Below are 11,839 nucleotides of genomic sequence, written 5' to 3'. Positions count from 1 at the left end.
TATATATATATATTTGTGTACGTATATATCTTCTCGAAAGATATTACTGATATATAGTTTTCAGTGCTGCTAAACATATTATTAATGTTTTTTTAATCAACTTTTTAATTTGTTGTAATATTACACGATAAATTACTTGGAATATCGAATAATTGGAAATTGAGTTATATCGATAAATATATAGCTCATCTATAATATAAGGTTTTAGTGTATTGCCATAAGTTATGATTATAAGAGCAAAGAGATAATCGTATTAAAAGTTCCATGACAGGATATTTCACGTAATCGTTGATGACACTTTATTTGTCATATCACGACAGACAGTCGTATATTAACGATTATTACTATCTAATTACGGATAATTACGATTTCGTGATAAACAACATTGCTCGTAATCTTGACGATGCTCTCGAAAGATATCGCGACAATTGCGCAGAGAAGATTTTGTATTTCTTCGTTTGCCGTTGATTAGAGAGCGAACAATAAGATATTCGCTCTTTTGCAGCTCTATAAAAATATATTGAAATATACACTAATCGTATGTACCAGTCTTGACTCGATCAAGTAAACGTTGATAAGTATAAGTTAGAGAAACCTCGCGGTAAAATAATCGCGTAAATGCTATCTGAATCACTAGGTCAAGTGCTTTACAATTCCAGGCGTGCGTATACGCACACATATTTTACACACACACAATAACGCTGACTGGAATTATATCTTTTTGTTAAATCAGTTATTTAATGACTAGTGAGTCAGATAGCGATTGCGCGCTATTAATCGTATCCTTATAATAGAATTTTGCAAACTTGTATTAATTAAAGTGATTTAAATAATATATGTAATGCATATATTTATACAAAAATGATGTTGTTCTTTTAGGCCTCGCTTTTATGCAAATTTGAATTCCTCTATATATTCTTTTATCAACTGCCAGATGCGAAAGGCAGAGAAGAATAATAAAGAAGTAACAATCTGATCACATTAATCATTATATAATTTGCTCAAATTTATTTATGTGATGTTTGCGTCTTAAAATAAATTTCTTTAACGGAAAGTCTAATTAAGTTTTTCTTTGCAAATTATTATTAAAAACCGGGATTTTTTATCTGTGACACACTAATAGAGTGTCTTTCGTTTTCAATTTTTAAATGTAATTTTTACAATCTTTTTCCACGCACATTCAATGTTTATAATTGTTATTATTTTATAAATTGTGTTATAACTCGTTATTTCATTGTGTATCTCTCTATACATATATAAATGTTGCAGACTTTTGTTTTTTTATATATTATGTATTATATTATTTCTCTTTCTCTCTGCACGTTTCTCTCGTGAGTGTTCAAAATAGAATTATCTTAGATACGGTCTTATAATAATAAAAAGGAATTATTGCGACAAGCTATATAATTTCAATGTCTTTCACGGGTAAAATGTTTTAGAAGTTTTCTAAATTAATATCGTGCACGTTAGCGGACTTGGATATCCAATCGATATCCAAATATATCCACTGGGTGTCTGCGCTGTATAGGATGTGCGCGTCGCTAGAAAAGAGAAGAGGCCAACGCCAGTTCGAGCAACGTCGGCCAGTGGACGAGGGCGATCGATGTGATCCGTGGCGCGTTCAATGCCACTTGGAGAACATTGAATTGTGTTATGTAGTAGCAGCAAAGAGACAGGGAGAGAGAGAGAGAGAGAGAGAGAGAGAGAGAGAGAGGGGATATACACTCCTTTTAAAGTTGTCCTTTGCTTCCTTTGCGCATCTATGTTTCAGCATCCAAGCATTTCGCGAACAACACGCGATCTCGCAGAATTTTTCGTGGCATTAAATTCTTTTATTGCGTGTAGAGACAATATATTGAAATGTGTCGTAAAAAAACAATTTCTTGCATTTTGTTATTCAAGTGTTCTTTTAGAATATAGATATCGCAATCACGGCAGCAGAAAAAAATTACTCGATCGTTATGAAAATTGAAATTTAGAAAAAGTTTACAATTTTTTCATCGAACATTATTAATTCTGATTTTACATACATTTGTGTAACATCAAAGTCTCATTGTTTAAATATTACGAGAGAAAAGAACACATAATCTTTGTTATCATTTTTTAATTAAACTGCTGTATATAATTTTATTATAGACGATAGTATTTGAACAAATAAGTCTTGCTAATATCAAAGAAAAATTTTCTGCTGATATTTTTTGCGTAACATATTTCTATTTTTCCTTTGTCTATATCTCCTTTAGCAAGCTAGTAACTTCTGCAACGATAAAGGAGATCAGTTTCCCGAATATTGCCCGAGATCAGATTTAATTAATTTCGACCATACATACCTATATTACACAGACTCATGTAAACACGCGACGGCATATTCAGCAGTACACGCACACACACGCACGTCTGCCGCACACATTCGCATTTTGCACGTAAAGCAGCGAATCTAGCGGTTTAATATCCTCACTTAACCTTTGACTCATCCGCGTTTGAGGTGCTTCTATTCCTTTCGGGGATCCTTTATATTAACAAAAAAAATCCACGTCTTTCAAAAATACCTGAACGTATAAGATGTATGACGGTTTTTCAAAGACTGTTAACGGATAATTGAACAAAAACCCATGTAAGAGAAATCCCACGATTCTCGCATATATATGTCAAGGATATCCGGTAGCAAGCAGATTTATGAACGTTACAGTTCGATGGAGATTCGACCACGTTCGGGATCTCCCGCGGGATAACACATCGAATATAGTAACGTATATACATAGAGAACGGGATGCAAGGGCAAGTAAATACATACGGCTTATAACGTATTAGACCCTGCGGTCTAATATACTCACTCATCCTTCGGCAGCTCCCGTCCCCTCTAGAGGGATCCTAGATTGCTTTCGGAGTCCCGCGCGTCGGCACCTGTGCACAACAAGCGACTCGCGAAATAAAAGCTTTATTACTTGCTTGAGCAATAAAGCTCAGCGTGTGAAAGCCCATTACATCGTTCATTACGTCTGACGCGACAACATAAACTCCGTCTTTCAGAAAGCGCCATTCGCTTCTCGTACCTTTGACGCGTTCGGATTGAAAAGCGACGATTGTTTTGATACTATTATTTTTTTCTTATACAAAGATTTAGTGTCGAAAACTATAATTAAATATTGTCGTTCATTTTTAATTGATCGAGGAAATTATCTTTGACATTATCATACGCATTGCTAAAATTCGACGCAGATTTTACGACACACCGTGTATAGATAGCGAGCGTTTCACATACGCTGATAAATACCGCATATTCCCAAAGTAACGTATTAAATCCCGCAATCTAATATACTCGCTCATCCTTCGGCTCCACCCCGAGGGAATCCTCGACCGCACTCGGACGTCCTTCACACCTACGCACCTGCACACGGACACCTGTTTCCTACGGGAGAAACGTACAAGGTATAACCATTGAATTGTGTTATGTAGTAGCAGCAAAGAGAGAGAGAGAGAGAGAGAGAGAGAGAGAGAGAGAGAGAGAGAGAGAGGGGATATACCCTACGATCGATGCCTATATAGCTAGCTACGAACGCAACAAATCGTTCCAGTCGTTGTCTCTCGTCTCAGGATTAGCCCGCTTTTTTTTTTCTTTTCCTCGGATTAGCCTCGATATATTCTTCCGAGCCTTCGCCGCGCGATATACTCCCACGATGTCCGCGGCCGATTAAATAAGACTGATCAATCGACCGTTCAGCCGATCAGCCTTGCCGGTTCAATTATCGCGGCGAGTGCTCGAAGAAATAGCGCGCGAGACGATAACGATTTGTTTCGTCACGCGGTGATAGGGAACTTCAACATGTTTTACGGAACGTAAGAGATTCTCTGCGAGAGTGAACACCGCCGTCGTCGTCGAGCGGAAGCTGGAGAGGAGCGCGCCTTTAAATAAGCTTAGATCGCGCTCGAACCGGGCGTCATCTTGATCTTGAGACCGCGGTGCAGCATCCCTGAAGGCTGGAGTCGAGTCATCGCAGCGGTCGCCGCGTGAAGAAAGTGTTGCCTCCTCTCTTCTCGCGGGGAGCATCGGAGATCTCGACCGACGGCGATATGCCGCCACAGGAGAAACTCTCCGCGGCCAACGGCAGAGTCCTCGGGGATATATCCTCGAAGGACACGAGTCCTGAGTCCGATCTGTCGGCCTCGGCCTCGTCCGAGACCGGATTTCCGGCCGCGAAGAGTGATCGCAAGAGCGACGATCAGGAGGACGATCCGGAGCAACCCAAGGACCTAGACTTCGACGATCTTCTGCCTCATATCGGCGAATTCGGTACCTATCAGAGGATCCTGTTCGTGCTGATGATACCATTTGCCTTCTTCGTCGCCTGGGTGTACTTTTCGCAGATATTTATCACCCTTGTGCCGGAGAAACACTGGTGTCGCGTGCCCGAATTGGAAAACCTCACGGTTGAGGAAAGGTAAGATACCAAAATATTTTCCATCGTTGAGTTTCTTCGCATTTAGCGAAGACGAGAAGCCATACATAAATTATTTCTAGAGGGAGAAAAATTTTGTTAAAATATGCATATAGTGACAGTTACATTTCTATGCGTGTATTTCACAATCAAAATATTCTCTTTTTTCGCTTATCTTTTTTTTTTTTAAGATACATATTTGAAACCTGATAAGACATTAAGTAAAGAATCGTTCGTTTATTGTTTACTTTGACGTTTTGACTGCATCTTCCAACGTGGTTGCGATAATCTGTGAGTCTCGTATACCGCTTATAATTTAATGGAGCCTATTAAGAGAATTAGAAAGAAAAAGCTTTAAAAGATTTTAAGAGATTGTATTCCAGTCTGTTAGTTATATTTGCTTGCAATTTTTTTAATTATCCACGATAAGACGGTGATCCACGATAACGATCTATTGTACTTTATTATTTCGAAAGGTTGATCAACAAAACATTATAATTATATATACATTGTCAAAAGTATGACAATGTACGTAAATTATTTATTATAATTGATATTCAATCTTGTCATTTAAAAAATTATTTTCTCTTTAAGATTAGAAACTTTAAAAAAAAAAAATTAATTATATAAAGATACTTGTAAGTTTCAAACAAATGGAAAATGTCGTAAAAACAAGGAGCGCCATTTATATTTATGCAATATTCACGTTTATATAACTTGTTCGTAATAATCGCTACAGGATATGTAAATTTGATTGAAACGATATATAACGCATAGAAAATATAAGTGTAATAATAACTTGTAAAATCGCTCCTAACGATAGGTTACACTTGGAATAAGCAGACCCGCTTTTGCTTTCTCTCTCGCGTTTTTTAAATATATATATAAAACAATTAAACAATACAATACATGTGTAATGCTATTCTCGGCATTATCGTCGATCTCTCTCGCAATCACGTCGTCGTCAACGTTGTCAACGTGAGCATTTTTTTCTTTTCAGATTAGAATAATATATTCCTTAATACAGAGGAATCCTGGCATGGATCCACTAGATGATCATAAAATAACGCGTTTAATGGTCAAAAATAAATTATACTTCGTGATTGCTGTTCTCTTGCAATTAGCGCCAGTTGTACATTATTGGGAAACTTTAAAATATGCATTAAAAGCGCGTAAATGTGAGAAATCTGGAGACCGTACCAGTGAAAGACGATATTATATGAAGATGCTCAAAGAAGATCAAGATGTTGCATTGCTAAGGGTATTTGAATGTTTCCTGGAAGCTGCGCCGCAACAAATTCTGCAACTCACTCTAATATTAAAGCATTATGATAATAGGATTAATCTTGAATGTACTTATATATTATCTTGAATATAAGTTTTAATATTTATATTTTTTATAAATTTCAAAGTATAGAGTAATTAGTAATGTTTGCTATACAGAAAAAAATTTTCTTGCCAAATATATTTTTAATATCATTATTTCCAAGTTTATTGCCATTTATATAGCTTTTTGTGCAAATTGACAAGTGACATGGAATCAGATATTTTGCAATCACAGAAAATGTCCAAAAAATTATTAAATATCTTATATAAATGCCTATATATGTATACATATATTTTTTAAATAATTCTCATAATTTACTTTTATATTATTTTCCAGTTATACATCAAATAAGTAGTATCGTCAGTTCGCTTGTGAGCATGGGTTGGGCAATGGCTAGTTACCATCGTAGCATTCGATTAGCTCAACAAGATAAATCGAATATTGGTGTTATAGGAATTATTTTACAATTTTTGTGGCACTTTTGCATTACAGGTATATATTCAATAATTAATATACAAAATTGAATATTTTGCCACATTGTAAAAATAATATTTTGAAAGAAATTCATGGAGATTATCATCATGATTATAGTGGCAAGGATCTTATCACTCAGTGTCATTGCAAGCATCTGGCCTGTATATACCATAATCTATTGCATAATACATTGGATAAGTATGACAATATGGATTTTGATCGAATCTCAAGGAATATTAGAATTTTGTCAAACTTACAGTCGTCCACCACATATGCAGCCTGCATTTAAAGAACGCATTTATTCTATATTATTTGCCTCAGTTATTGGTGTAGTTCATATTTTCATATATCTCAATGCTGTGAATGGCAATACATTTTGGAAGCATATGTTTTTCTACATGCTATGCTTTTTGGAAAATATTATATCAAATTTGTTGTGGCATTATACTTCTCCTCCTATAGTTAGAGAAGCTTGGTACTTTAATGTATTCTTTATTATTTGTATTGTCTCGTTTTTCCTGGGAATTGCAGCAATGGTTCTGTACTATACTGTTTTTCATCCCTCAAAAAAGAATCGTACTCCAAACAGATCAGTTCAAGCAATATAACTTTAGATATCTATTTCTTATTCAAAAGAGACAGAAGAGATGAGCTATATAATGTAGCTAATCAATCCTGCATTATAATTTTTATAAGATTTTATGACAATATAAAGAATGTGAATGAAATTGAAAGAAATGAATCTCACTATCATATAATCAATACATTACATATAATTATATATAATATATATTATTCTATAGAAGTCTGTGTATATAATAGTTTCATTGTATAGGTCAATTTTCAAAGATTTTGTAAAATGGATAAACAAAGCCACTTTGATTATACTTCCAAGTATCTTTAAAATATTATATTTTAAAAAGACTGTGCACACAGAATTATTTGTGTAAGACTGCATGTATATATAATTGACAGGGGCCAACTACATATAACTTTTTATATTGGAATTTTGATAGGAATCTTTTTGCTTAAGAGATGTAAAGAAATATAACATTTCTCAGGAATATTTAAATAAAGCATATGAACTCAGAATATTCAGAATACTATACTATGTAGTCTAATTTATATGTAAGATCTACTTATGTGATATTATTTGATAATGTTAATACTCAAAAATGTATGCTCTCACAATATTTCAATAGATTAACAGAATAAATGGAAAACATAAACAAAAATAAATATTTGGTATTATTTTACTAATATAAACATATTTTCCCTTTTAAATAAGAATTATATTAGAATTTATCATGTAATTGAAATAACTGAAACAATCTTACACTATATATATGTTTACTTATAAATATCGGAATTTATATATCTTTTATATCTCTAGTCAATAAGTTTTTGCTACATGAATCCATATATATTTTGTATTTTTGTAACATTAAATTATAAATATAAATAGAATTAAATAAAACATATATTTCTAATCCAACTTCTGAAACATTACTTTCCAGTATTTATTATAATATCAAATAAAGTAATGAAAGTAATACATTTTTTCTTACTCATTGATTCAGAACAATTTGATTAATGTTTAATTTTTAATTAATTTTTTTTTCTGCTCATCTCTTTATACTGTAATATTCTCAATATATTTTTACATAAAGTATATTATCAATAATAGAAACATGAGTTTGGTATTAATATTGAATCATAAAATATAAAAAGATTTCGTGATATTATATATACAATGATAAGAGATGCTCACTTATAATTGTGTTAAATAATATAAAGATAAATATACTAGAAAAAATTATTATAACATTCATTCACAATATGTTATCAAATTGAAAATAATATAAAATATTATTATCAAAGGAGAAAACACTATTTGAAAGCTCTTAAAGCATGATTTATTAAATTAGTAATTAAATGTTGTATTTTATAATATTGAAGTTTTATTCTTTCATTTTCTAATTGAATAGATATTAAAATCCAATATGGCATACAGAATAAATTAATAACCGAAGAAATAAATCTTGACTTTGAAATATACTTTTGTTTCTATTAAACATCAATCAACTGGATTTTGTACCACTATTAATATGAATTCCTTATCTGGCGCGACCATAATTTCATGTTTTTTGCTACGTATGCGCAAGAAAGTTAAATCATTTGTTGGATCCAAGTCACGTACGACAGAACGAGCTTTGTCTGACAATTGACTTATCAAACCTGCATATTGAACCGTTGTTGTGTTGTCTAATGTTGATTTTATCGGAATACCTAAAATAGATATAATGTCAACGTGAGCATTTTTTTCTTTTCATCTTTCGCGGTCGCATAGAAACTGCAATGCGCGAGATATTAGCATTTACATTCAGCCGGGGAAAGTGTGAAAACAACGTGACACGAGAAGACCTTTACAGTTATAATTCGATTGCACGATGAGGCTCACGTGTTACAGTAAAACCTACATGTGATTTAATAGTCCTTTGACGTCAGAACGTAATTATAACGAGATAAATGACCGTTTGAGGGCATTATTTTTGCGGAAAGAAACTCGTAAGAAATATATAAATGCCATGTGATAATGTATTGTAACGATGTCTCTCGATTGTTTTCTTAACAAAACAGTCAATATGTACGATGCTTTACTTGCTAATTTGCATAACTAGTTAATTCATTGTTATAATATATTTGTATTAACATAAAGTGTGATATTTACATAAAATGGAAAAATAATTCTTATAACAATCGCGCGGGCATTTTTTTATAATGAATATATATATATATATATATATATAACGAGTATATAATGAATATGTAATGAATATATAATAAATAGAATGAAAATATAATAGTCTATTCAATTATGAACTATTACTATAATTTATGCAAATTACAGTTAAAGAGTTCTAATTCCAAAAATAACTATTTTTTTATGAATTGTGTCTTATTGACAATAGATTCTTATGTGTCGCTTGTCAAACTTTTCCATCGTTATACTTCCTTATACTTTACGACGTCTTCGATGTTTATCGCAAATGTCGCTAATCATTAGCAAGAATTGAAAATCAATAAGACAAATATACATTTTCTTTTCGCGATATACGGCGCGTCCGGCTGCTCGATACGTAGATAATGCATGATGAATTTGCTCGAAACCTTCGTGTAAGCAATGAGAGCGTGAACGCGAGAAATATCTATGTAAACCTTTCGACATAACGTGGCCAAAGCCACGCTGATTACACGTGAGAGACAAGAGATGCGTACTTTATACAACATGTAGGATGTCCCTGCGATGCATATTTCAATTTATGTGTAATAGCGTCATTGAAACATATGATAGAGTTTGCAAAAGTTATTTGAAAGTTGTAGTTGTAATCATTTTGGGCGTGAAATGCAACGCTTCCGCGATATTTGATTATACAGAGTGTTTCGCGATATTCATGTTTCTACAAATCCTCGAAGTTTTATCTATAAACTTTTGGGGGAATTCAAAATTCTTGTTAACAAAACTTTAATTGGATGTCATCTTCTTTCGCTATTTTCTAATTTTTAATATAAAATAATAAGCTTAATGATTAAGCTTATATTTTAAAATTTGATTAAAAAGATTTTCATTCGAAGATAAATTAAGAATATATCTGCAGCTTTACATTTACATCCTTGAAGCTTGCTTCGCAAGAAAAGTGACGGGTATTATTTATTATCATTTGTAATTGAAAGATTAATAGGTTGGAAGGAAAATAATGTCGTATTCTCAATAGAGGACTTTAGTGTGTTTTATTAGAAGCAAATGAATAAATAAATAAATAAATAAAAATAAAAAATAACAACAAAGTTACTTTCCTTCCAACCCAATATCTGTATCTCGTAAAGCACTTCTTTTAAGCTAGAACTGACTCTAAATTACATAAGAATTCACAAATTCAAAATTTGTCGGGAACACCTTATGTTTGTGTGTATATGTATAAAAGAAATTTCTTTTATAAAAGATATCACACTATGACATTTTTATCATTGGCTTATGAATTTAAAAAAATTATTACAAGCCTTTTCGGATAATATATATTGAAAGATACGGCTTTATGACGATTTTTTCTCTCGATAAGAGACGTACATTTCTGCACATACATGTCTTTTGATTTATGGTCTATAACTTCAGCATTCTTGCGCAGTTAGTTACTGGACTCGTGAGCGGAGACGCTCTCGTGCGAACGTATCAAGGATGAAAAATATCGTACGCGCGTTGCAATCAATGTCAAATGCGTTCATTCGTTTGTGTAAGTCTTGCGTAAAGGTCAGATTGTGTGCGTTATTAAACGAAGGTGCGCACGCACCGATAATTAGAGACCTTTATACACCTCCTTTATTGTGCCGGCATCGTTTTCAAGTTCCTGTCAAGATACTTCCATCTGTAAAGCTTGACATTTATTCGCGCGATCAACGTTTGACATTTTACTGAAACCTTTCTTATTATATCTTATCAGAATCCTACGTTAACAGTTCATTTTGTTCTAATTTTTTTTCACTCATTTTTTTTTATCGGAATACCTAAAATAGATATAATTTTATGAAATTTTCTTTATAGTCATAAATAAACCATGTCAATTCTCTCATGTAATACCTTCTGCATTCACTACTATTGTTCCAACTACTCCTTTATGAGACTGAATTCGTTTCATAGTTTCTTCAACCTCTTGTGCCTTAAGAAAAAATATATATATATATACATATTTCATAAAAAATTTTATCCAGTTATATATAAAATTAAAGAATTAAGAAATTTTACATACCATTTTTTAGTGCAAAATAATCTTGAGATTTTCTGTGGAAAATGGTGCAATATAAAAGTTACAATATACAATAAACTGCTAAGCTGCAAAATCTCACACACCAACTATATTTATAGATTGCAAATTTGTGCAATCTTCTTTCCTTTTTTTCTATGGTATCTTTCGAATATCACTTTATTTATTACACACTGTTATATGCACACACATACATTAAATGCATTTATTTTATAAATATATCAAATATGCCTTCTACAGATAGAACATGGCAACGCAATAGAATAACCAATATAATTTCTCTTTCTCTTTCTTTCCCTCACATCTCGCATCATCGCATCTCTACTTTACGCTTGAAGTGAGTTCCAAACATGACATCACCAAGCATACTTACATGACTATGTTCAGAGTGCATTCCGTTTGACGTTCAAAATGTTTAGTGGACCAATCAGGGCGAAGAACCTTGAGCTTCGAATCGAAAATAGCGTCAAACGGAATATATCTTCGATTGACAGAAGCTGCGGTCGGGAAAACGCTAGAAATGCTTCGAAGCGTTTGATTGACCAATCAGGACAAAAAGAGTAAAGATTTATTTATTCTGATTGATTAATGCAATGCTTCGAAGCATTTCTAGCGTCTTCCCGACCGCAGCCAGATTTTCTATTTTAAAAATACATCGCTTTTGACATTTTATTTCTTTTCTTACAGTGTCGCGGGACAATTTTAACTTTCAATCTTGTTTTATTTATCAAAAGGCATTGAATGAGTACACTTTCATCGAAACTTATAATGAAGCCCTTATC

At 32.7% G+C, this 11,839-nt stretch overlaps 3 protein-coding genes across 3 annotated transcripts in view; 2 read left to right on the top strand and 1 right to left on the bottom strand.

Moving 5' to 3' along the window:
- The window catches only part of LOC115245114 (XK-related protein 6), a 9,821-nt gene extending 2,349 nt beyond the window's left edge, over window positions 1-7,472 (top strand). The window contains exons 2-4 of the mRNA XM_029823232.1: window positions 5,464-5,788; window positions 6,100-6,255; window positions 6,355-7,472. Coding sequence (XP_029679092.1) covers window positions 5,464-5,788; window positions 6,100-6,255; window positions 6,355-6,845 — 972 coding nt within the window. The 3' untranslated portion in view covers window positions 6,846-7,472. The remainder of the gene's footprint in view (window positions 1-5,463; window positions 5,789-6,099; window positions 6,256-6,354) is intronic.
- LOC115245125 (organic cation transporter protein-like) overlaps window positions 3,483-11,839 on the top strand; it is a 25,231-nt gene continuing 16,874 nt past the window's right edge. The window contains exon 1 of the mRNA XM_029823248.1: window positions 3,483-4,439. Within this exon, the coding sequence (XP_029679108.1) occupies window positions 4,072-4,439 (368 nt within the window). The 5' untranslated portion in view covers window positions 3,483-4,071. The remainder of the gene's footprint in view (window positions 4,440-11,839) is intronic.
- LOC115245122 (dynein light chain roadblock-type 2) lies at window positions 8,129-11,074 on the bottom strand. Its single transcript, XM_029823246.1, has 3 exons — window positions 11,043-11,074; window positions 10,874-10,952; window positions 8,129-8,526 (listed from the first exon to the last, which is right to left on the bottom strand). The coding sequence occupies exons 1-3, from the start codon at window positions 11,043-11,045 to the stop codon at window positions 8,315-8,317; spliced, it is 294 nt and encodes a 97-aa protein (XP_029679106.1). The 5' UTR covers window positions 11,046-11,074; the 3' UTR covers window positions 8,129-8,314.

Source organism: Formica exsecta, unplaced genomic scaffold (genome assembly GCF_003651465.1).
Source record: "Formica exsecta isolate Colony F162 unplaced genomic scaffold, ASM365146v1 scaffold915, whole genome shotgun sequence".
Lineage (NCBI taxonomy): Eukaryota > Metazoa > Arthropoda > Insecta > Hymenoptera > Formicidae > Formica > Formica exsecta.
The sequence above is the reverse complement of the archived record's forward strand: the minus strand, read 5'-3'. Positions and strand labels throughout refer to the sequence as shown.

Coding starts and splice junctions, on each gene's coding strand:
- LOC115245122 (XM_029823246.1), bottom strand. Junction 8,527..10,873: donor AATAGTAGTGAATGCAGAAG/GTATTACATGAG, acceptor TATCTATTTTAG/GTATTCCGATAAAATCAACA.